Source organism: Aethalodelphis obliquidens, unplaced genomic scaffold, assembly GCF_003676395.1.
Source record: "Aethalodelphis obliquidens isolate GAN/ISIS:26980383/991018 unplaced genomic scaffold, ASM367639v1 scaffold50, whole genome shotgun sequence".
NCBI classification, from domain to species: Eukaryota; Metazoa; Chordata; class Mammalia; order Artiodactyla; family Delphinidae; genus Aethalodelphis; species Aethalodelphis obliquidens.
The window spans coordinates 5,109,231-5,131,891 of NW_020837994.1; the positions used below are offsets into that span (position 1 = coordinate 5,109,231).

A 22,661-nucleotide genomic window follows, 5' to 3' on the forward strand; every position below is an offset into this window, starting at 1 on the left:
TCCTCGACATACACCCCCAGCCGTGGTTGTACTGGATTCCAGCACCACTCCCACCCCTGTCTGTCTCCACACAGCCATCCCCAGTCCTCTTCCCAGTTCTGATCTCCAAAGCCCGAGTTCCAGCACCCAGCCCTTGTCAGTTCTGGCAGACATGTGTGTCAGGCTAGGGAGCACAGGGTGGTGGCACTGACCATCTGTGAAGTTCTCCCTCTGCTCTGGCTGCCTCAAACAGGTTGCTGCGCTCTCCTCAAAGGCTCTGAAGCTCCCCTTCTATCTTGGCTGACCTCCGTGCCGGTGAGGGGGCTTCCCAGGTTGCAGGAACCTTTCCTCTTTCATAGCTTCCTCCCAATGTTGCAGGTCCCATCCCGATTCCTTTCTTGCTTTCTTTTCTTCTTTTTTTTCTTTTTTCCCACCCAGTTATGTGGAGATTTTCTTGCCCTTTCAGCAGTCTGAGGTCTTCTGCCAGCGTTCAGTAGATATTCTGTGAGAATTGTTTCACGTGTAGATGTATTTTTGATGTATTTGTGGGAGAGGGTGAACTTCACATCCTGCTACTCCGATATCTTGATCTCTCCCTGTGATCAATTTCTAATCTCGTAGAATTGTGGTCGGAAAAGCTGCTTGATATGATTTCAATTTTCTTAAATTTACCAAGGTTTGCTTTGTGGCCCAGCATGTGGTCAATCCTGGAGAATGTTCTGTGTGCACTTGAGAAGAACGTATATTCTGCTGCTTTTGGATGGAATCCTCTATAAATATCAGTTGAGTTCATCTGGTCTTATGTGTCATTCAAGGCCTGTGTTTCCTTATTGATTTTCTGTCTGGATGATCTGTCCATTGATGAAAGTGGGAGGTTAAGGGCTGCCACTGTTACTGTGTTACTGTTGATTTCCCCTTTTATGGCTGTTAGTATTTGCTTTATATATTGAGGTGCTCCTATGTTGGGTGCACATATAATTGTTATATCTTCTTGGACTGATCCCTTCATCATTATGTAGTGTCATTCTTTGTCTCTAGTAATAGTCTCTTTCAAAGTCTATTTTGTCTGATATGAGTATTGCTCCAGCTTTCTTCTGATTTCCATTTGCATGGAGTACCTTTTTCTGTCCCCTCGTTTTCAGTCTGTATGTGTCCCTAGATCTGAAGTGTGAGTCTCTTGTAGACAGCATATATATGGGACTTGTTGTTGTATCCATTTGGCCAGTCTATATCTTTTGGTTGAAGCATTTAATCCATTTACATTTAAGGTAATTATCAATATGTATGTTCTTATTGCCATTTTGTTAATTTTTTAAAATAAATTTATTTTTATTTATTTTGGGCTGTGTTGGGTCTTTGCTGCGTGCGGGCTTTCTCTAGTTGCGGTGAGTGGGGGCTACTCTTCATTGCAGTGCACGGGCTTCTCATTGCGGTGGCTTCTCTTGTTGCAGAGCACAGGCTCTAGAGAATAGGCTCAGTAGTTGTGGCGCGTGGGCTTAGTTCCTCTGCGGCATGTGGGATTTTCCTGGACCAGGGCTCAAACCCGTGTCCCCTGCACTGGCAGGCAGATTCTTAACCACTGCACCACCAGGGAAGCCCTTGTTAATTGTTTTGAATTTGTTTTTTGTTTTTTATTTTTGCGTTACGCAGGCCTCTCCCATTGCGTAGCACAGGCTCCAGACGCGCAGGCTCAGCGGCCATGGCTCACGGGCCCAGCTGCTCCGCGGCATGTGGGATCCTCCCAGACTGGGGCACGAACCTGTGTCCCCTGCATCGGCAGGCGGACTCTCAACCACAGTGCCACTAGGGAAGCCCTTGAATTTGTTTTTGTAGGTCTTTTTCCTTCGCTTCCTCTTTGTTCTCTTTTCCTGTGATTTGATGACTATCTTCAGTGTTGAGTTTGGATTCCTTTTTCTTTTTTGTGTATGTATCTAGTGTAGAGTAGATTTTTGGTTTTCAGTTACCATGGGGTTCTGATATAGTAGTCTGTATATATATGCAAGCTTGCTTTTTAAGTTTCTGGTTTCTTAATTTCCAGTGCATTTCCAATATCCTGCATTTGTACTCTCCTCTCTTCATAATTGCTAGTTTTGATATTATATTTGTGTGTGGATGATTTCCTACCTTTATTGTATGTTTGCCTTTACCAGTGAGCTTTCCCATTCATAATTTTCTTATTTCTAGTTGTGGCCTTTTCTTTTCTGCCTAGAGAAGTTCCTTTAGCATTTGTTATAAGGCTGGTTTGATGGTGCTGAACTGTCTTAGCTTTTGCTTGTCTGTAAAGCTTTTGATTTCTCTGTCAAATCTGAATGAGAGCCCTGCTGGGTAGGGTATTCTTGGTTGTAGGTTTTTCCCTTTTATTGCTTTAAAAATATCATACCACTTCCTTTCTGGCCTGCAGAGTTTCTGCTGAAAAATCAGCTGATAACCTTATGGGGATTCCCTTGTATGTTACTTGTTGGTTTCCCCTTGTTGCTTTTAATATTTTCTCTTTAATTTTTGTCAATTTGATTAATATGTGTCGATGTATTCCTCCTTTCCCATGTTAGGGAAGTTTTCAGCTATTAACTCTTCAAATATTTTCTCACACCCTTTCTCTCTCTTCTCCTTCTGGGACCCCTATAACGCAAATGGTGCATTTAATGTTGTTCCAGAGGTTCATCTAGTGTATTTTCACTGCCCTAAAAATCCTCTGCTCTATCTGTTCATCCCCCTCTAACTCCTGGCAACCTCTTTACTGTTTCCATAGTTTTGCCTTTTCCAGAATCATACATTTGGAATCATATATTTGGAATCATATAGTATGTAGCCTTTTCAGATTGGCTTCTTTCAGTTAGTAATATGCATTTAAGGTTGCTCCATTTCTTTTTGTGGCTTGATAGCTCATTTCTTTTTGGCACTGAATAATATTCCACTGCCAGGATGTACCACAGTGCCATTTATCCATTAACGTACTGAAGGGACATGTTAGTTGCTTCCCAGTTTTGGCAATTCTAAATAAAGCTTGCATCAACATCCCTGTGCAGGTTTTTGTGTGGATATAAAGTTTCAGCTCTTTTGGGTAAATACCAAAGAGTGTGATTGCTGCATAGGATGGGAAGAGTATGTTTAGTTGTGTAAGAAACTGCAAAACTGTCTTCCAAAGTAGCTGTGCCATTTCACATTCCCACCAGCAATGAATGAGAGTCCCTGTTGCTCCACATCCTTGCTAGCATTTGGTGGTGTCAGTGTTCTGGATTTTGGCCTTTCTAATAGGTGTGCAGTGGTATCTCATTGTTGTTTTAATTTGTATTTCCCTGATTGACATGATGTTGAGCGTCTTTTCATGTGCTTATTTACCATGTGTGTGTGTGTGTGTGTGTGTGTGTGTGTGTGTGTATATATATATAAAATTTTTTTGTGAGATATTTGTTAAAATGTTTGGCTCACTTTTTAATCAGGTTGTTTGTTTTCTTATTGTTTAGTTTTAAAAGGTTTTTTTTTAACAGTCGTTTATACAAATATTTTCTCCCAGTCTCTGGTTTGTCTTCTAATTCTCTTGATACTGTACTTCACAGAACAGAATTTTTTAATTTCAATGAAATCCAGCTTATCAATTATTTCTCTCATGGATTGTGTCTTCGGTGATGTGTCTAAAAAGGCATCCCCACACTCAAGGTCACTAGGTTTCTCCTGTTATTTTCTAAGAGTTTTATAGTTTTGAATTTTACATTTAGGTCTGTGATCCATTTGGAGTTAATTTTTGTGACAGGTGTAGGGTCTGTGTTCAGATTCATTTTTTTTTGGTTTTGGATGTGTACTTGTTCCAGTACCATTTGTGGACAGATTTTCTCTGCTCCATTATAGTGCCTTTGCTCCTTTGTCAACGATCAGCTGACTATATTTATGGGGGTCTGTTTCTGGGCTCTTTATTCTGTTCTGTTGATCTATTCAACTGTGTGTGTTTCACCAGTACCACGCTTAGACATCTTTTTTAAAAGTCACAGTGGAAGTAAGCCTTGGTTTTGGCTGTGGTAGGACGTCCAGGCAGTTTCTTCTCTCTGAGCTTCAGCTCCAGGAGGAGGTTGGAGCTGAACTCTAGGAACTCCTAACATGCTGCTGTCGTGCTTCTCAAACTGCCTGGGGAAGGACTAGTTTTGTTTCATCTTTTGAACTTCCAGTCTGCTGCAGACTTTTCCCTTTGTAGAATACAATAAAATGACTTACTAGGAAATGCAAATGCTCGTGTGCTTGTACGGTCATAGTACTGTCAAATCACTATACAAGGTTCTAAAGTCTCAGTTTCTGAACTTGCTTTGTCACAGACTGCTACGTGGACCGCACTTTGGTTATACTGTCCTGCACAGTGGGTGCAGGTTGGAGAGATGCCTACCTGTCTAGCCAGAGCTTCTTGGGAGAACAGGAGCTCAGCTGGGGTTTGGGAATTGGCTTGTTCCAGGGAATGTGGTTGTCAGGAGGGGCTCTTTCTTATCTCCCATGGGATCAGACCCCTTCATGAGCCCCAGTCTACCCCCGTCCTCTTTTTTCAGCATATTCCTCACAGTGACCCCCTCCCATGTGAAGGCAGAGGGACAACTTGGGGTGGCAGGGGCCCTGAGAAGGGGCCGTAATAGTTGGCCTGGAGGGCCAAGGTTGGAGCAGGGCGCGCTGCTCTGGACGGGTCTGAACGCCATTTCTCAGGGCAGTAGGGAGAAGGGTGTGAGTGGCTGGTGGTGATATTGGCATGGACTCTGGAGCGTGTCTGAGAGTTCCAACTTTAAAACCCTGAGACCATAAGACCTTAGGACACTGGAATCTTCAAATTGTGGAGTCATGGGCTGTTAGAACTGGAAGGGACTGCAGGGGTCACGTTGTCGTCCGAGCTGAGCCGTTCACCTGCTCCTCTTCCCTGGCGCCTGGCTCAGATTGGAGCTACAGGTGTCTGTCCTGCCTTTAGCTTGGAGTCCTTGGGTTGCCACAATATGGGTGAGTAGAGGTTCTTTGGGTGCCCTTGGCTTACTCCAGGTGCCCCGCTCTGTTTGGAAGTTTCAGACACTGTGTGCTCCGTTTGACTGAGAACAACTCCCAGCCCTTGATGACCAAGCTGCAGTGGCTCTTCGCCTTCCTGGAGCACAGCCAGGTGAGCGCAGGGGGAGTCGGGGATGCTGCAGAGGAGGCCCGGTCCGACCCCTCCCCTTCCCCACGACCTGCCTGCATCTGGCTGTGGGCCCCCACTTTCTGGCGTGAGTTGTTGGGCCCCAGTCCAGGCTGGCATGGGTTCACGGCTAAAGCCCAAGGGGCCGATTCAGCGCCCTTACCGGGCAGGCGAGGGAATACCTCCTGAGCCCCTCTGTGCTGCGCTGCCCACATCTCTCCCAGCAGTGGTTCAGTCCATTCTATCAGGTGTTGCTTTGTTGGTCTGCTGGCATTTTTGAGCCCTCATATTGCCTGCCGGGCACCCTGAGGGCTGTATTTGTTTTAATCCCTGTCTCTGCCCTCCTGGAACCTAAAGCCCTTGGCCAGGCAGGCATTATGCCAGGCCCTGTGCGGGGGCACAGAGATGAGTCAGCCACAGCCCTGCCTCCACGGAGCGCGTAGTCTGGTGGGGAAGAGGAACCTGCAGATAGCAGCGGTAGTGCTTGAGCAGAGGGAAACGTGAGTGTAGTGCGCGTATTAGGGAGGAAGGGTTGATCATGATGGGCATGGGGGCTCTTGGGAAGACACTGTGGGACAGGTGACACTAACTGCACCTGGGACTTGAACTCTACAGCTAAGCTCCTGACAGGGGAGAAGGGTGTTTCAGGCAGAGGGGATGTCAACGAACAAGGGCCTGGAGTGAAATGTGAGGTGTGTCCGGGAGGAGCAGACTCCCGGAGGATCGTTCACCTCCGTGACCCGACGTCCTGATCATAGGCTGCGTGGCCTTGGTGGGATGAGTCAGGGAAGGGGGAGGACTTCAGTGGGGAGGCTGGAAGTTTGGGGCAGAGAGTCCCCAGGGCCATCCTCAGGCCTAGCATACTGTGGCGCTGGTTGGTGAGTGGCCCTGGCTCCTGGCCCTGTCTTTCTCCCTCCTTGGTCCTAGCGGCCTGCCATTTCTCCAGAGAACTTTCTATCTGCATCCTGGACACCCTGGTTCAGCCCTGGCACCCAGCAGGACTGCTCGGAGTACCTGAAGTACCTGCTGGATCGGTAAGGGAGGCCAGGCCTGGCTCTGCACGGGGGCCTCCAGGTCTGGAGAGGGTGCTCGTGGGAAAGCCCCCTCCCCCTGGGCTGTGTTGTCTCTTCCTGGAAACGGGGGCACAGCCCTGCACTTGGGAAAGGCTTGGAGCAGATGTGTGTCGTGAGTGTGGGGACGGGGGCCGAGTGGGAGGGGAGTTTTGGAGATGCTGACGTGAGCCGTGACTGGGAGGGTAAGTGTGTGTATGTACACCATGCTGTGCTTGCCTGAGCGTGCACGTGTGTGTTTTCTCATCAGCTCTCTGGGGGCACATGCACGTCTTTTTGTGGCAGGTTTGTGAGCCTCGTGCAGGTAAGTATGTAGCATGTGTGCCTGGCTTATGAGTGCATGTGCACGGATGCCGTTTCGTACACGCATATGTATGTTCCCCGTGCCTTCTCCTGCATGCGTGTAAACACGTGGCCAGCTGAGTAAGGCAGATGCACAGGTCAGGCCAGTGCACTGGGGATGGGTCTGTGTATGGACGAAGGCCCTTTGCTCCCTGCACCAGGCTGCACGAAGAGGAGAAAACGGGGACGAGGATCTGCCAAAAGCTGAAGCAGTCCAGCTCGCCCTCCCCGCCCGAGGAGCCCCCCAGCCTGAGTCCAACCTCGGTGGAGAAGATGTTCGGGGGCAAGATTGTGACTCGGATATGCTGTCTCCGCTGCCTTAACATCTCCACCAGGGAGGAGGCCTTCACGGACCTGTCTCTTGCCTTTCCCCCGCCTGAGCGCTGCCGCCGCCGCCGCCTGGGCTCAGTGATGCTCCCTGCAGAGGACGTCGGCGCCCAGGACCTCCCTTCGCCATCGCGAGCCCAGGCGCCAAGCAGGGCGGCTCCTCGGAGGCAGAGGAAACACTGCATCACAGGGGACGTTCCCCCCACCGTCCTTAACATTGAAGGCCTGGGCCCCCAGGGCCCCGAGGGGCAGAGCAGTCAGGAGGAGGTGACAAAGGAGGAGGAAGAGGAGGAGGAGAAGGCGGAGAAGGTGGAAAAGGAGGAGAAAGTGGAGAAGGAGGCCGAGAAGGAGAAGGAGGCGGAGAAGGAGAAGGAGGCCGAGAAGGAGGAGGACGGCCTGGGCCCAGGGACCCTCAGAAATGCTTCTGCCCCATCTGGGGAGGGTTCCCGCTCGGTTCTGGACCTGGTCAACTACTTCCTGTCGCCCGAGAGGCTGACGGCAGAGAACCGCTACCGCTGCGAGTCGTGCGCCTCCCTGCAGGACGCCGAGAAGGTGGTGGAGCTGAGCCAGGGGCCGCGCTACCTCATCCTGACCCTGCTGCGCTTCTCCTTCGACCTGCGCACCATGCGGCGCCGCAAGATCCTGGACGACGTCTCCATCCCCCTGCTGCTGCGGCTGCCGCTGGCCGGGGGCCGGGGCCAGGCCTACGACCTCTGCAGCGTCGTGGTGCACTCCGGGGTGTCCTCGGAGAGCGGCCACTACTACTGCTACGCTCGCGAGGGTGCGGCCCGCCCAGCCCCGAACACAGGAGCGGCTGATGGGCCCGAGCCCAACAACCAGTGGTACTTGTTCAACGACACCCGGGTGTCCTTCTCCTCCTTTGAGTCTGTCAGCAACGTCACCTCCTTCTTCCCCAAGGACACCGCCTATGTGCTCTTTTATCGGCAGCGGCCCCAGGAGGGGCCTGAGGCTGAGCCCGGCTCTCCCCGAGCCCGGGCAGAGCCCACCCTCCACAAAGACTTGATGGAAGCCATTTCCAAAGACAACATCCTTTTCCTGCAGGTGAGCAGCCCCTGGGGGCGGAGGGGCTTCCCAGCACCCACCGGCTCAGACGGTGACGGCTCCTCTCTTGGAGTCTGTTCCTTTTTCCCTTGATCCACTCAGCTGTCACTCAGTGCTGGGGAAGATTGGTGGGCCAGACAGGCGTAGCCCCATACTTCAGAGGAACAGACATGAGGAATGATCAGTGTTTTATTAAGGTGTCATATGTGCTGGAGGAGGGGCTCTGTGAGTAGTGGATACGAGCAGATGGGGGGGCCGCCCGACTCACTGAGCCTCTCTGAGCCTTCGGCTCCACTCTGTAGAGTCAAGGCTGGTATCAAAATACTTTGCAGCTGAAACAGCCAGCGTGCGGACCAGCACGAGGGGTGCTGCCGCAGGCCGCCGGTGTGGGCACGTCAGGACCCCTGGCCAGCAGCACCTGCGTGCCGTGGGGACCCTGGCTCTGCTTTTGTGTTTCTGCCGAGCTGTCCAGGTGGAGGCAGGGCTGGGCCCGTGGTAAGAAGGCGAATCCACGGCTGGCCTCAGTTCAGCAGGAGGAAGAGCTTCCTCGCTGGCAGAGGGTTCCTCGTGCCCTGAGAGGCAGAGGCTGGGCAGCCACTCCAGGAAGCCTGCAGAAGGGTCCCTGGGGGCTATGAGGTGACCTTTGACGTGCACCTCCTGCTTTGTGGTGCCACGTCAGGCCCTTGTCAGCTGTTCACAGTCCAGTTAGTTAGTAGAAATGAGTTCCTTTCCTTCAGGGGGCTGGGAGGTTTTTTTTTTTTTTTTTGCGGTACACGGGCCTCTCACTGCTGTGGCCTCTCCTGTTGCGGAGCACAGGCTCCGGACGCGCAGGCTCAGCGGCCATGGCTCATGGGCCCAGCCGCTCCGCAGCATGTGGGATCTTCCCGGACCGGGGCACGAACCTGTATCCCCTGTATCGGCAGGCAGACTCTCAACCACTGCGCCACCAGGGAAGCCCTGCTGGGAGTTTCTATTCGGGGGAGGAGGAAGAATGCTTTGGAAGCCTAGATACAGGATGGCTCTGGGTCCGTCCCACCCATCCTCCCACTAAGCTGGAATGCCTCTAGGGCAGAAGCTGTGGCTCCTCTGCGCCTGGCCCTGGGGACTGGGGTGATGCTCGGAAGGGCTGGGTGGCATTGGGGGCGTGCAGGGAGAACTGAGGCTGCAGAGCCTGACTGACTGACCGTTAAGCTTCCGGCCCCATCCCCATCTGTATTTCCAGGAGCAGGAGAAGGAGGCGCGGAGCAGGGCGGCCTACATCTCTGCACTCCCCACATCTCCACACTGGGGGAGGGGCTTTGACGAAGACAAAGATGAGGATGAAGGCCCTCCGGGGGGCTGCAGCCCTGCAGGTGGCAGCGGTGGTGACTTCCACAGACTGGTCTTCTAATGGGAACCCTCATCCCCTGGCCTGCTAAGCACTTGTGAGGGTGCCACAGGCAACCTCAGTGGGGGGGACCCAGGTCCCGGGCAGAGGTGCTCGGCCAGGTGGGGTCTGAGGGAGGCTGCGCAGGTCCAGTCCTGAAGGCAGGCCCTTCCGAGGGCCAGAGAGATGGAGCAGGGGGGCTCCTGGGCCCCTGCCCTCAGCCCAAAGGGCACATGGAGATTCACTCAGATACGGAGGTGAGACCCAAGCCCCTTAAACCGGGCCTCAGGCCCCGACACTGGGATCAGCCCCGTTAAGACTTACTGACACCCAAGTGTCCTGGTCAGCTTGAAGCAGCTGAGATGGACACTCTCTGGGCCTTGTCCCCTACCCGCTGCAGGGTATCCCACAGGGCTGACCGTCACAGCGCTGGTGTTTTGCCATCAAGTAGCAGTTCCTTCCCAGCTCCTTCCAGACGCTCTTGTTTCTCTGTGGTGTACAAAGCAGAGGCAGAGCCAAGCCCTCGCACAAAGAAGGCGGCTGTGCGTCGCCCCTCTGGCCGCCTTCTGGTTTCTCTGAGGGGCCTGAGGCAACATCTGTGGGTGCCTACACTGTTTGTTTGTTTGTACTTTTTCTGAGAGGAGTGTAGGTGGGAAGCAGCCTGGCACAGGACCAGAGACTGTCCTCCCAACATCAAGCAACAACGCACAGAGGGGAGGACAGCCTCTTGAGCCTCTCTCCTGCCTCAGTGCCTGAGATGCCACCATTTGCATCCCCCTTCTGGTTAAGAGAGAGAGCGCGTCCTGAGGTTCCTGCAAGTACGTTTGTGTTTCTCACGACATTTGTCCTGAGGGAAGCTGGCTGGCTCAGCGCCTCAGCAGTTGGCCGTCACCATGGGGCCGGTCTGGTGAGGAGCAGATATTGACCTCATTGTGCCCTGACCCTGCTGTACCCCTTCTAAATGGAGAGAAGAGAACCAGGGTCTCAAACAGGAATAAAAACAGGTTCTCTGAAGCCTTTAAAGCCGTCGTTCTTCCCGCCTCAGTCACTGGCTGTGAGGTAGGCTCTAACCCTTGGTTTCTTGCTGTGTCTGGACAGGAAGGAGGGGACACCACCCCCTGCCCTGCTGACTTGTGTGCTGCCCCAGGGGAGGCAAGCATGCCCTACACTGAAGTGCTGTGTCACTCAATCAACAGTGAGGACGGGTGGTGGGGATGTGCCCAGATAGATAGGGGTGGAGGGGTGGGTGCACAGGCTGGGGGCCACCCTAACAGGATACTGTTAAGGGACTCTGTCAGGTGGGGCTGGAGCTCCTCCAGACCCCAGGAACTCTGGGCTGCTCAGAGACTGCTGCTGCTACCACATTCCTCCCTTCTTACCTCTGAGAATCTGGGGTGGGCTGGGCTCAGGCTGGGAGGAAAGTAGGCGGCAGCCCTCAGGTTCCAGCCATCTTGGAGCTTGGGACTGCAGTGGCCTGGCCGGGGGCTTCAGGGGCTGCAGGTGGAGGAGTTTTGGCCCAAAAGCCATAGACCCTTGAGACCTCAGGGACCAGCGAAAGTGGGCCGACAGTCGTCTGTCTGTCAGAGACAGAGTCAGTCATGCTCAGAATTCATCTCTTTGGTCCATCGAGCCTCCTAAGAAAGATGAATTGGCAGATGTTACTACACTTTCCATTTCACGCACCAGGAGTACAATTTCCGAGGTAAGGAAGATTCACCAAGAAGGGTACCCAGTTATTTCCTGTTCACATGAAAGTGGAGCAGACTGGCACGGCGAGCCGGGATCCCAGTGTGCGTGCATTCCATCCCCAGCCCCCCCGGACGAGACACACTCAGCAGCCCTCCTGGTTGCGTCTAATGGACTTTATTGTTGTCCAGACCCAACACCATAGTAAAAAGGGACCTGCAAGCTCCAGGCCTGTACCATGTGTCACCACAGCGAAAACAGGACCCATGTGAACACGTTCCCACCCCTCCCCAGACCTACTCACAGGATAAATACGTGTTACAAATTTTTTTTAAAAAAGAAAACAGAATAAATTAATAACTTAAGTGATTAGGCACCAACAGTGATTTGAAAAATTAAATGTCAATTTTAAATGGTAAGAGGGCCAGAAACCTAAGACTGGGCTTCTTCCAGCCCATTTTCTCTTCCCGACAAAGCAACGATTCTGTGGGAAATGATTCTAAATTTCTAGACACATGTAACCAACAAACAAACACATAAGAACACACACCACCAAATATCACGTGACAGCCTGAATCTCCAGGGGGACCCCTCATCAGGCGGCCCACCTGGCCCCAAAGAGCCTGGTGCGTTCCGGAAGGAGGGGGCTTTAGAGCTCCCGCGCTCAGCCTCCTTCCCCCACGTTTTGCAGAAGGGCCAGAGGGGGAAGTTCGTGCTAGTTTCCCTCCTGCCCGGCACTCTGTTTCCAGAGCCCTGTCACAGGGGTGTGGGTCAGCTGCAGCTTGCGGCTGAGGCCTTAGCCCTGTGGCAGGTAAATCCCTTGAGAACAGCTGTGCTTCTGTCCTAGGAATGGGACCTATTTGAACGGTTTCGAATGTAGAAGTTACTGAAATCAGTCTAGGGAGGGGACGGGGTTAACTGGCCAGTGCTCTGGGTGCCGCCTATCCCTGGTGATCCAGACCCTCGAGAGAGAAGTTACAGAGCAGGGAGTAGCCACAGAAGAGGCCTCAGGGCCCTTCTTCACCAAGGTGGGAAGGAGACACAAGCTCCATGCCACTCCTTGCAGAGGTGGAGCTGGAAGCGGGCAAGAACGGCTGCTTCTCTGAGGAGCACCAAGCAGGACGAGGCCTGTGTGAGCTATGCTGGCTGACAAGGCATCCTGGGATCGCAGTCCTTGCCAGGCCACCAGGAGAGGTGGATTCTGACCCACTGAAGGCCAAAGGACCAGTTTTTTACACTGACCAGACGGGAATATTAGACACCTTGGTACTTGGGGCTTTTGAGCCAGTCTCTGCTCTCAACAGGCCAATTTTCTCTTCTCTTGTACTTCCTCCCGTCTCTACTCTCACCTCCACCCGAAGGGTTTGGGGGTTATAGGAACCAAGAACTGGAGGGAGGCCTCCTTGGTGGTTAGATTTGAACACCTCAGTCTCTCAAGACTCCACCCAGTTTCATTCACAACATGGCACATTCAGAAAATGCTGACATTATTAGGGTACCTTGCGATCAATAGGGGAGGATGCTGGGAACTGAGGGTACCAGTACCTGGGCCCACCTGTAGCCTATGGGGGCACAGGGGTGGCACCGTTCAAAGCTCTGCCACGTGAGACCCTTTGCAGAGGGCCTTAAAGGGGCACAGGGCTGGGCAGAGTGAACCACCAAACCCTGCCCAGGGTAGGCCACTGCCACCACCATTACCATTTCACCTGTGGGGACACCAAGGCATGGCCTCACTGCTTCTGAGAGGCTGGGCCCATACTCCCAAAGGTCTGTTCCCAAAGCACAAGGTTCTCTAAGTCTCTCTGTCCATCTTCCTCCACTGGATCCCAGCCTTGCCCTCCTTCCCCCTCTCAAAATCTGACCCTTCTTCCTCTAAGGCCCCTGTCAGGCACCCCCTTTTCCTAGAAACCACCTTCCCTGATCTCCACCCCTCCCCACTCCTGCCCCCAGCACCAACCTCCTAGAGAACAAGCCTCGATTTCTCTGCACACTGTCAGCATTTTAAGTGTCTCTCACGGCCATTACCAATGTGTCCCTGTCTTTTTTCTCATCGACTCTGACCTTCTCAAATACAAAGTCTGATTTAATTCCTGTGTTCTCAGTGCCTAGCCCAGGCGTGGCCATAGCAGCCATTAATGAATGCTTATTGAATTGATGTGACTAATACTAGGAGGAAAGGGGCTACTGTTGAGAAAATTTCTCCCGGGATGGAGTAAGGTCAGGCCGCAGGCCTGGGGTGTGCGTGTTTACACAGGCTCACAGGAGCAGAAAGGTGAGCGGTAGCCACCTCCCTTAAATAGGGTGGGAAGTCATTTTTTTTTCTTTTTTTGGAGGGAGGAAGGTCTGTTCACCCCAGGGTAGGATGAAACATTTGGTCTACCCACGTTGCCTCTGAAACTCTTAAAAATTTGGCCAAGAACTTTAACATAAAAGAGCCCCCCTCCCCAGACTCAGGAGAAAAGAGCCTGGCGTGATGCCCTTCCTCCTGTCCCTGGCAAAGGTGGGCAGAGGGTGATGCTGATCTGGTGGCCTTTTAAGCCATGGGAGGAGAGGCCTGCCCTCTCCTGTCCCTGTAGCTAGGCACCTGGGATTCGACAGGGCAACAGAGGGTGACGTGAGCTGAGAACACACTCTGGCCTGTCACCAGGCCACACTTGTACTTCCTTGGGACCTGACACAAAACTCAACCAAACGGCACAAGCTGCCGGCCACTCTCCCGCGTCCTCCACTAGGCTCTGTTCCGCTCTGCTTGCTCCTTTGCCCTGCTCTGCCCGCCACCCATCAGTCCTGGGAGCTGCCCTCGCCTGCGGCCATGCACATCGCTCCCCTGACCACCACACCAGTCCTCACGTTCTGCTCCACCCTGCATCTCCACGGCACTGCCCGGCTCGCCACCAGGCCCTCCGGATGTACTCAACCACTAGCTGCGCCTCCCCCACCCCCAGCCTTCGCCCCGCCTCTCAGCCCATCGGTTACCGGCGCCTCCCCTGCCGCACTGCCCATCTTGCAGAAGCTCACTTGCTGCAGCGCCTCCACTCCAGGCCTGGGCGCCGCCCTGTGTCTCCACCCAGGCCGTCCCAGGGTGGCCCCTCAGTCGTCCCCCCCCCCTCCACGCACAGTGCGTCGCCTTCCCACAGCTCCGCCGGCCCCCCCACCACATCGGCGCTCCCACCCCACGCGCTGCACCGCCCAGCACAGTCCGAGCCTCGTGGGTGCGGCGCTCTTGGCTGGGTGGGGTCTCGGGGAAGAGGACTACGCTCTGTCCCAGAGTGGCAGAGCCGGGCCTCTGGCCCCACAGTCCCGGGGGCCCGGCCCTGCAGTGTCTTCGTCACCCCATCTCCTGCTCCTTGTTCTGGGTTGCCCATCATCCTGTCTTCCCCTCCTGCTGTCCTTCTCCTTCTGCCTCTCCCACCCGGCAACAGCTGCACTGCCACTTGGCCTGAAAATGGGGGACCACAGCAGGTACCCACTGCCCTTCTGCATCTGGGGGTCTAACTCCTTTGTCCCTCAAGACCACCTCTGACCTTCCTCCTCAACTCCTTCATCTTTTGGTGGCCTTGCCTCTCCCCTGCCAAGAAAGACAGGGCTGAAGAAGTCTGTATCCACCTTGGTCCGCTGGTCCTTGGCTCCCTGGGTCAGCGAGACGACTTGGCTTCTTCCGGGACTGGGGGAGAGGTAGGCCAGTAGCGGGAGGGACAGGGGCTGAGAGCTGTGCCCAAAGGGGAGGTGTGGAATCTGGCTCAGAGCCCCAGCCCCTCCCTCCACACGTCTGGTAGGTATTCGGGTCTAAAGGGCAGGAAGAGGCTGAAGGATGCTTTTTGGCAATAGCTCTAACTAAGGTGGGTGGAGGCACGGCCATTGCTGATAAAAATCAAAGGTGGGCCCCGAGGGAGCCGAGGAAGCGCCTCGATCTGGCCCTCGCCTCCCAGGGGAAGGGGTCAGGGTTCCTGATGACAAGTGCTTTGAAGGCCAGAGTGGCAGAGTAGAGAGGGGGTGGGCAGGAGGGCGCGCTGGAGAGGAGAAGGGGGAGACAGACGGGGAGGCGTCAGCTCTGGAGACGCCGCCTCTGGCCCCTCCCTGGGGTGGCGGCCCGCGCGTCACAGCTTGGGCCCCTTGGAGGGCTCCGAGGACTGCCGCACGTCTGTCCACTCCTGCATGGTGCTCTGCAGGGCCTGGGTCTTCTCCTTGTCCACTTGGACGTAGTCCACCTTCTCATCGGAAGTGACTGATGACGTGGATGGCTGGGGGACAGAGCGGGGAAGTGAAGTGGCTGTGAGTTACCAGTAACGCGGGGGGCGGGCGCGCGGGGAGAGGAGGTGGGGCTCTACACAGCTGCCTCTCTGGCCTGCCTTTTCCTTCTGAAAGTGGCCTGTAAGGCCTGGACTCCAAACCGCACCGTCCCTCCTGGTTGATGCGGCAGCCCCTGCCTGCCGTCCCGATGTCCCAGCTCCTGGGGGGACCCAGGCCCCTCCTTGGCCTGATGGATGGCTCCAGGCTTTCACCTGCGCCTCCACCCACCTCCCTGTGGCCACTTGTCCAGGGGAAGGGCTGTGCCGGGTGCCAAGAAGCACCGGCCACAGGGCTCTGTGCGTGGCTCGCCGTGAGCGCGCACAGCCGTCCTGCGCGGGACGCTGCGCCGGGGCTGCTGAATGGACTGGGCGGCTAAGTGTGCTTCCTGAGGGGGGCCTTTCCCGGGCCCGGAAGCCCTTCTGCAGGCTGCACCTGGACAGCGAGTTCTCAAAGAAGAACTCAGGACCAGGACACAGGATCCCCGAGTCTCGGCTCTGTCGTGGGTTCCCACGTGACCTCGAGCCGCTCGTGTCTCCGTGTGCATTCGTTCGCCCATCCGCACGACAGGGGGGTGGGCTGACGGATGCGGTCCTACGGGCTCAGGGTACCTGTGTGCTGAGAGTGAGGGCGCGTGAGCCCCCGGAGACCCAGGCTACAGCACGGCCCAGTCACAGAAGCAGAGTGCCGCCGGCCTGCGCTGAAGGCAGCTGGCCTCCGGGACTCCTCCCCCAGGGCCGCCAAAGCCCGGACTGACACCCACCCACCCGCCCGCCCGCCCGCCCGCCCCAGGCACCTTGCGGTGGGGGCTTGGGGAGCTCGGCTGGAAGTCCAGGGCTAGATAATCCACGCTGCCAGTGCTCTTCTTAGGGGCCGGACTGTTGGTGCCACTGGGAATGGGAGATGCAGACACTGGGTTTTGCTATCACAAAGGAGGGAAAGACCATTAGTTAGTTTAGGAAACAGATTAACCCACCACCGGGCAAAAAACACCTCTGGGAGTAAGAGCAACTAACTAGCTCGATGAGTGCCGACTCTGTGCCCTGCACTGTGCCGGGGACTTCTCACGTTCTTGTCTAAACCCTCACAACAGTCCTGTGACGTAGGTATTATTACTGTTCTTATTTTTTAAAACGAAGATAAAACTCTGGTTCGGAGAAGTAAAGCAACTTGCCCACGGCTGCACAGCTGGTGAGCAGGGAGGACTACCCCGCTGTGCCACGCTGCCTCCCTTCCAGGGCATCAGGCCGCGTCTCACCTGTGATCTCCCGGACAGACCAGCCCCCGCTTGCTGGCCCCAAGAAGGGAGCACATGTCCTTTACGCACTGGACCCTGGAAAGGTTTCTGTTGCACCAGATCTGCTTCTCTTGGGCTCCCACCCAGGGCCCGGAGCGGGGCTGTCACACCGCAGCGGCCTGTCCCTCCAGCCCCAGCTCCTCAGGGGTCTCAGCAGAGGGGCCTCATCCCCAGGCGGCACAAAGCCCCAGTCCCTCAGCGGACACGCTCCATGGTCCCGTCTCATCCAGGCATCAAGACCAACTTGTCTGGCACTTTCCTGAAGACACCTTCTAATGAGAAATGCAATAAACAGTCCTAAGCTTTGTTTTGTTTTCGGCTGCTTTACTGGTTGGTAGATTTGTTCTATTTATGCAGCAACTGCCAGGTGCTGGGCAGCCACTCCCTTTGCACTGGGAATCTCAGGGGGCAGAACCCTGTGTTTATTCCCTCTGTGAGGGCCTTCACCACACCGAGTCATGCACACGTGTGCCTCCCCACCGCTGAGTGGGGTAACACACACTCCACAGACATACTCCCATACCTCCTCATGGTCATGGGAACAACGGGATAAGGAAATGAAGAGATCGTTTAGTTTTGAAAGATTTTAACAGGATAGAACAAGGAAGTTAATTCTGAAGGCTGCTCTAGTTCTTCTCTACAGGCCCCTGATGACTATTCTGAAACAGCAGCTAACCACTTGGCCTGCTAACTCTTCTGGGGCTCCCTCCTGCCCCAGCACAAGTGCAGACTTCCCAAGACAGCATTCGGGGTCCTTCATGATCTGACTCCAGTCCAACCTCCCCGCCTGCCCACTCCACCTTCGCCCAGAGTTAATGACCATCATTCTCCGTGTTCCTGTCTGCACGGCCACTCCACCTCAGCGCCTCCCCTTTCCCTAGTCCGGTGTGATCGCCCATCCTGCGGGTGCGTCCCTGCAGCACCGCCTGTCCAGGGACACCGACCATGCCACCTGTGTTACAGTTGTGAGAGAGGCAGGCCTTCTCTGCCCCTTAAGAGAGCAGCCTCCTTGAGGGCAGGGACTGCGCCTTCCTTGCCTCTGACGATGACCCCACAGTGCTCGACACGTATGTGCTCAAGACGGATTTGCAGCAGCAAACTAAATCACAAATAATGTGGGTGGCCTGAGGCCGGGGTGAATTAGTGAGCTGGGAAGTGGAGGAGTGAGAGGTGGGTTCCAGGGGACCCCAGAGGACTCACCATAGGGACGTAGTTCTCTTCGCTGTCTCCCGAGTCCGTGCTGGTGATGCTCTGTGTGGAGATGGGGCGGCAGTACTGGGTGGATCCCGGGTTGAAGGAGTGGCTGTGGGGAGAAGACAGGGAGTAAACCCTGGGGCACATCCAGCCTCCCGCCGGGCCCTGGCCCTCACACCCCCAGACAGACCTCTGCCCTCCATTTTCAGACTAAGATCGGATACAGAGCGGGGACAACTTTTCTCCCTTCACAGAAGAAGAAAACCAAGCCCTGAGCTACCAACAGCCATCAGCAGCAGGACGGAGCCTTCCTGGCACACGGCCTAGTGACCCATTCCATTCACCAACCTGATGGCCCTGTTCCAAGTTCCCGTGTCCACAAATAGACACTTACATGGCCCTGGACCAAGACTTGGTGATGGGTGACTTGAAGGGGAGCTCATCGATGACAGTATTGTTTCTCAGGTCAAGTGGTGTTGGCTTTGCTGCAGCAGGAACAGAAAGTCGAGTCATCAGCCAATGATGATAATGCCACACATACAGACACTTACACGTGACACACAAGTGCATTTATGAGTCATTCCTATTCATCCCAGTTGTTCAGGGGGAGACTGAAGCTCTCAGCAAGGTTACACAATCTCTGCCCATGCTGACAGGCCCTGAAGCCATGTCTTCAGATGCCAAATTTTATATTCTTCGCACCGTACCTATGGTAATCATACTTTCGGAACCTGAAGTGGGGACACAGGGTGTGACAACAGACTGTTTTCCGTGGATTTGTGACTGCATATGAAGACAAGAGATGATATTTGAAACATCATAGAGAAGGCCACCATGACTGCCCCCTGCCCACCAGGACTGTGGAGCCTTCAGTGGAGGAAGGTGAACGTCACAAAGTCCTGAAGGCTTCACTCCAAATGCTGAGATCTGCATTCTCTGTTGGCCAGCCCGAAGGGGGCTTAGGTCTGTCCAGTGACTCTACTTCTCCCTCTGAATCCCTGCCACTGATCCAGGCCTGCAGAATGAGGTCGAGGCAGACCTGACACTTGCACTGCAGCGCTTCTTCCTGGTCTAAATGCAGAGGGCACAGAGCTAACTTTACTGAACACCTGCCATGCACTAGAGTCAATGTCCTAGATGCTTTCCTCCTCACCAAACCCGGAAGGCAGGCATGACTATCCCCACTTCACAGATAAGAAAACAGAGGTTCAGAGAATTTACAGGATCTACTCAAAGTCACACACCTAGGAAGTGCTGGGTGAGGATTCCAACCCACATCTACCTGGTTTGAAAGCTCAGTCCTTTCAATTATAGCATAGTGCATCTTTTCATGGACTGCTCTGTCAGTTCTACCTTGCCCAGCCCCAGAGCTAATACAAATACCTCATCCTTGAATTACATCTCATACATTATGAAGCACTTTTAGATGTATTATCTATGTCCTTCAATGTCTCTGGGAGGTACGTTTTACACTTCCCATTTCACAGATGAGAAATAAGGCACAGAGACACAGGATGATTTGTTTATAATCACATGTTAGCAGGTAGCAGGGCTGGCACCTGAATCCATCCTGTCCTTCTGATTCCTGCACTCTTTCTACTCATCAAGGGTCCTCAAGAGCCAGTCCCTAGGGTGCCAGACCACTGGGATGAATTTGGGGTGTGTGTGTGTGTGTGTGTGTGAGTGTGTGTGTGAGAGAGAGTGTGTGTGTGTGTGAGAGTGTGTGTGTGTGAGAGTGTGTGTGTGTGTGAGTGTGTGAGAGTGTGTGTGTGTGAGAGAGAGAGAGAGAGAGAGAGAGTGTGTGTGTGTGTGTGTGTGTGTTTGGGTTGGTTTAGGCCCCAGAGGCTGCCACTTCCTTGCAAGAACATTTAGGATCCACCTGATCCCTAAATGAATGCGAACAGTCCCTGAACATTGTCCAGAGGTGGAACGAGGAAACAGTGGACTTACCTTTCCGGTCAGGTTTGAGGTTGCGGTTGACAGGGGGTGGCTGGATCTCACTCGCTCGGCTGGAGCCTCGGTGCATAGGAAGGGCTGAGGTGGGGTAGCCAAGCGGGTCAAAGTGATGGGGCCCCGGGCTCATGGGGATGTAGACACTCTGGGAATTGTCACCTGCTCGCTCCAAAGCCAGCAGGGTGGAGGAGCCTGGATTCATAGGCACGTAGTTGTCTTCGGAATTGGTGCTATCGGATCGGCCTACCACTGTTTTCCCTGGCTAGGAGCGAAAATACATACTGCTGTTACTAGTGACAGGAAACAAGAAGGGGTGAGAATCTGTACACAAGGCAAGGAAAGACTGAGTTGGGTGTACTGTGCAGCTATAAGGCGGACCCTGGGAAAAACAACTAAGAAAGCAGAGGAGGAGACAGGAAGAAACGAGGTCTGTGGGTCTCCTCCAGCTTCCATGATCCCTTGGAGCTTACTTATAACTTGTGATAAATCTTTAGTATAAAGTATCCACGAGGCGTTTTGAATGCCTGACCAAGCAGAGCTTTGGTTCAGGACCCTCCCTCTTCCTCAGGTCCGGACTCATCACTGGCAGGTCAGCACCTGCCACTGGCAGGGCAAGGAGCGTAAGAGAAGCCTTGGCCCTGGCAGGTGAGGTCTGGGGCAGGTGTGCTTCCCCAACCCAGCTTTCAGTGTGACTGCCGGGCTGCAGTCAGAGCTGCCACGGGGCTGTACAATGCAGCCACCCTGGCCACAGCCTTCCTTTAACTCCTGCCTTGTCTTTCCAGACACACAACTAAGCTGCTTTTGCTTCAGTTACCTGATTTCACAGTCTTTCCAGTGGGCCTGAAGCCAGGCCCTAGTCGGCTTAGCTGGGCCCGACACCTCGGAGAACTGTCATCAGCCCCCTCCTCAGGGCAGCCTGGGGTCCTGCACGCAAACCATAATTCTGCCACTGAGCCTGACTCTGAGCACCAGCCCTGCCTGGTGAGACCTCACGGCAAGGATGCTGCCTTAGAGCCGCCATCCCGGCGCCTGCGTCCTCTGCATCCTGGACGCTTCCTGCTTACCCACAGTGATGAGCCTTACAGGCTACTGCACCTAAGTACACACGTTTCTTCTAGATCAGGATACCTGCCTCTTAGTTTCCAAAAACTCAACCCAGGTTCTGAACTGAGACAAGAAGCCAGGCAGGCTCCTAAGAGGGAGATGCCATCATGCTTTGGGGCTGTGTTTTTAGTTCCGTGCCTGTGACCTTTAATCCACCTGAGCTGACTTAAGGACCCCTGGCTAAACCCCACTCACCAGAAAAGCGCTGACTGCATCACTCACGGACTCGGTGGACCGGCCCGCATTGTCTCCACCACGCTGGGGGTAGTCGTAGGACTCGCAGGAAGAAGCTACGACAGAGGAAGGAAGAGCCATGTGCACTCACTGGAGTCAATCCCTGTGTTGACACTTCCCCACACCCTCACCAGTGTGGCTCAGAGTCTTACTGATACTCCGAAGATACTGCTCTCAACCCCTAATGATAAGGGATTGCTTCTATCATATCACTCCTCAGCTCACAAATTCCTCCCAGGCTTCTGGATGGAGCCCCAATGTTAGCAGACGCCAAATGAAAGGAATTAATATTATTCTACTTTTTCATCAAACAGAGGAGGTTATAGGCAGAGTTGGAATACTCTCAGTGGGAAATCAGCAACAGAATTTAATACTTCAGACAGACGTTCAGACTTTAACCAGAGATTCAAATGTGGCTTAGAAAATATTTTGTAGATTTGATTTTAAAAGTCTGTTGGTCCACATAGGTTTGGCTCCAGTTTGGACTAGGCTTCTAAATTTATTTTTGAAATCTTTGGTTTGATTTATAAATGAATAAAAGACCGTGATTTGGACCTCTAAACCCATAATGTGTTGTACTGTGGTTAACCAAGAATGTTCTACCTCCTTAGTAGAACAGTAACTTCTCTCAGGCAGGGTCTGCTAAACTCTTGCCATTGTGGCATCTACTAATAGCCTCCAGGGCTGGAGGACAAACTAGGAAAGGTCTGGGTGGAAGATGCCTAAACCTGTGGGTAGCACAGGTCCCCTGGGTGGGACTTAAGTCTCCTTGGCATGGATGACCGAGAACCAGCACACTACGGAGAACCCCTGTGCTCCCTCCCTTCCCCCGGCCTCAGCAAGGGCTCACACTGACCTCGGTGAAGTCGGCTGTTGTCCATGGCTGGGAGGGTGTTGCGCCTGGGGATGGTCGCCGCGGCAGAGGCCGATCTGCTGCTGTCACCGGCTGGAGGCCTCTGCTGAGGGCTGCCCCATCGAGGTGTTTCTGCCTGACTTGGCTTGGGGGGCCGGGGTGGGGGGGCTGCGGCCGAGTCCCCAGGAGTGGCGACTGCCATGGTGTTGTGGTTCCTGTCCAGTGTGAACGTCCTAGGGATCTGGTAGGCTGAGAGTGGGGTGGCCGGAACATCCATATTGTCCACCAGGAGGTCCCCAAACTCGCGGCACAGGGTGTTGCTGGGCGTCTTGAAGGTGTACACGTCCTCGTGATCCGTCTCAGAGCCTGTGAGGCTGCCCTTGGTGTGGCCATGGGAGGCCAGGCTCCGGGGGAGGTCGTAGGTACTGTCTCTGAATTCTGTATTGTGCCTGCTTGGCTTGGGGAGGCTGTAGAAGCCATGGACTTGACCACTGACCCCGTTGACACAGTGTCCGTTGCCCTGGGCAAGTTTTTGCACGGCCGTGTCGCTCCTCATGAGAAACGAGGCCCTGGTGCCCTGAGAGAAGCTGGCGCTCCTAAGAGACAGAAAGAAGGGGGTGCGGGGGTTAGAGGAGGCCAGGGCTGCCCGCCAGCGAGGCAAGCGGGCCTGTTCAAACCCTGTGCAGCTAGGTGGTGTGGAACGCACAGGCTGAGGAGGCTGGCAGGCCTGAGGGTTAACTGGGCAAGGCACGTTTTCTCTCTGAGCTTTAGTA

At 54.3% G+C, this 22,661-nt stretch overlaps 2 protein-coding genes across 4 annotated transcripts in view; one reads left to right on the forward strand and one right to left on the reverse strand.

Moving 5' to 3' along the window:
- USP35 (ubiquitin specific peptidase 35) overlaps nucleotides 1–9,666 on the forward strand; it is a 74,469-nt gene extending 64,803 nt beyond the window's left edge. Inside the window, exons 8-11 of one of the 2 annotated variants that reach the window (XM_027083505.1) lie at nucleotides 5,005–5,098; nucleotides 6,041–6,147; nucleotides 6,687–7,914; nucleotides 9,106–9,666. In XM_027083505.1, coding sequence (XP_026939306.1) covers nucleotides 5,005–5,098; nucleotides 6,041–6,147; nucleotides 6,687–7,914; nucleotides 9,106–9,216 — 1,540 coding nt within the window. In that variant the 3' untranslated portion in view covers nucleotides 9,217–9,666. The remainder of the gene's footprint in view (nucleotides 1–5,004; nucleotides 5,099–6,040; nucleotides 6,148–6,686; nucleotides 7,915–9,105) is intronic. The other variant, XM_027083504.1, reaches the window with a different exon arrangement.
- Nucleotides 9,667–11,127: 1,461 nt separating this feature from the next.
- Nucleotides 11,128–22,661, reverse strand: part of GAB2 (GRB2 associated binding protein 2) — a 174,752-nt gene continuing 163,218 nt past the window's right edge. For both annotated transcript variants that reach the window (XM_027083506.1, XM_027083507.1), the window contains exons 4-10: nucleotides 21,892–22,484; nucleotides 20,997–21,091; nucleotides 19,695–19,959; nucleotides 18,139–18,229; nucleotides 17,751–17,853; nucleotides 16,050–16,175; nucleotides 11,128–15,207 (exon numbers count right to left, since the gene is read on the reverse strand). In XM_027083506.1, coding sequence (XP_026939307.1) covers nucleotides 15,064–15,207; nucleotides 16,050–16,175; nucleotides 17,751–17,853; nucleotides 18,139–18,229; nucleotides 19,695–19,959; nucleotides 20,997–21,091; nucleotides 21,892–22,484 — 1,417 coding nt within the window. In that variant the 3' untranslated portion in view covers nucleotides 11,128–15,063. The remainder of the gene's footprint in view (nucleotides 15,208–16,049; nucleotides 16,176–17,750; nucleotides 17,854–18,138; nucleotides 18,230–19,694; nucleotides 19,960–20,996; nucleotides 21,092–21,891; nucleotides 22,485–22,661) is intronic.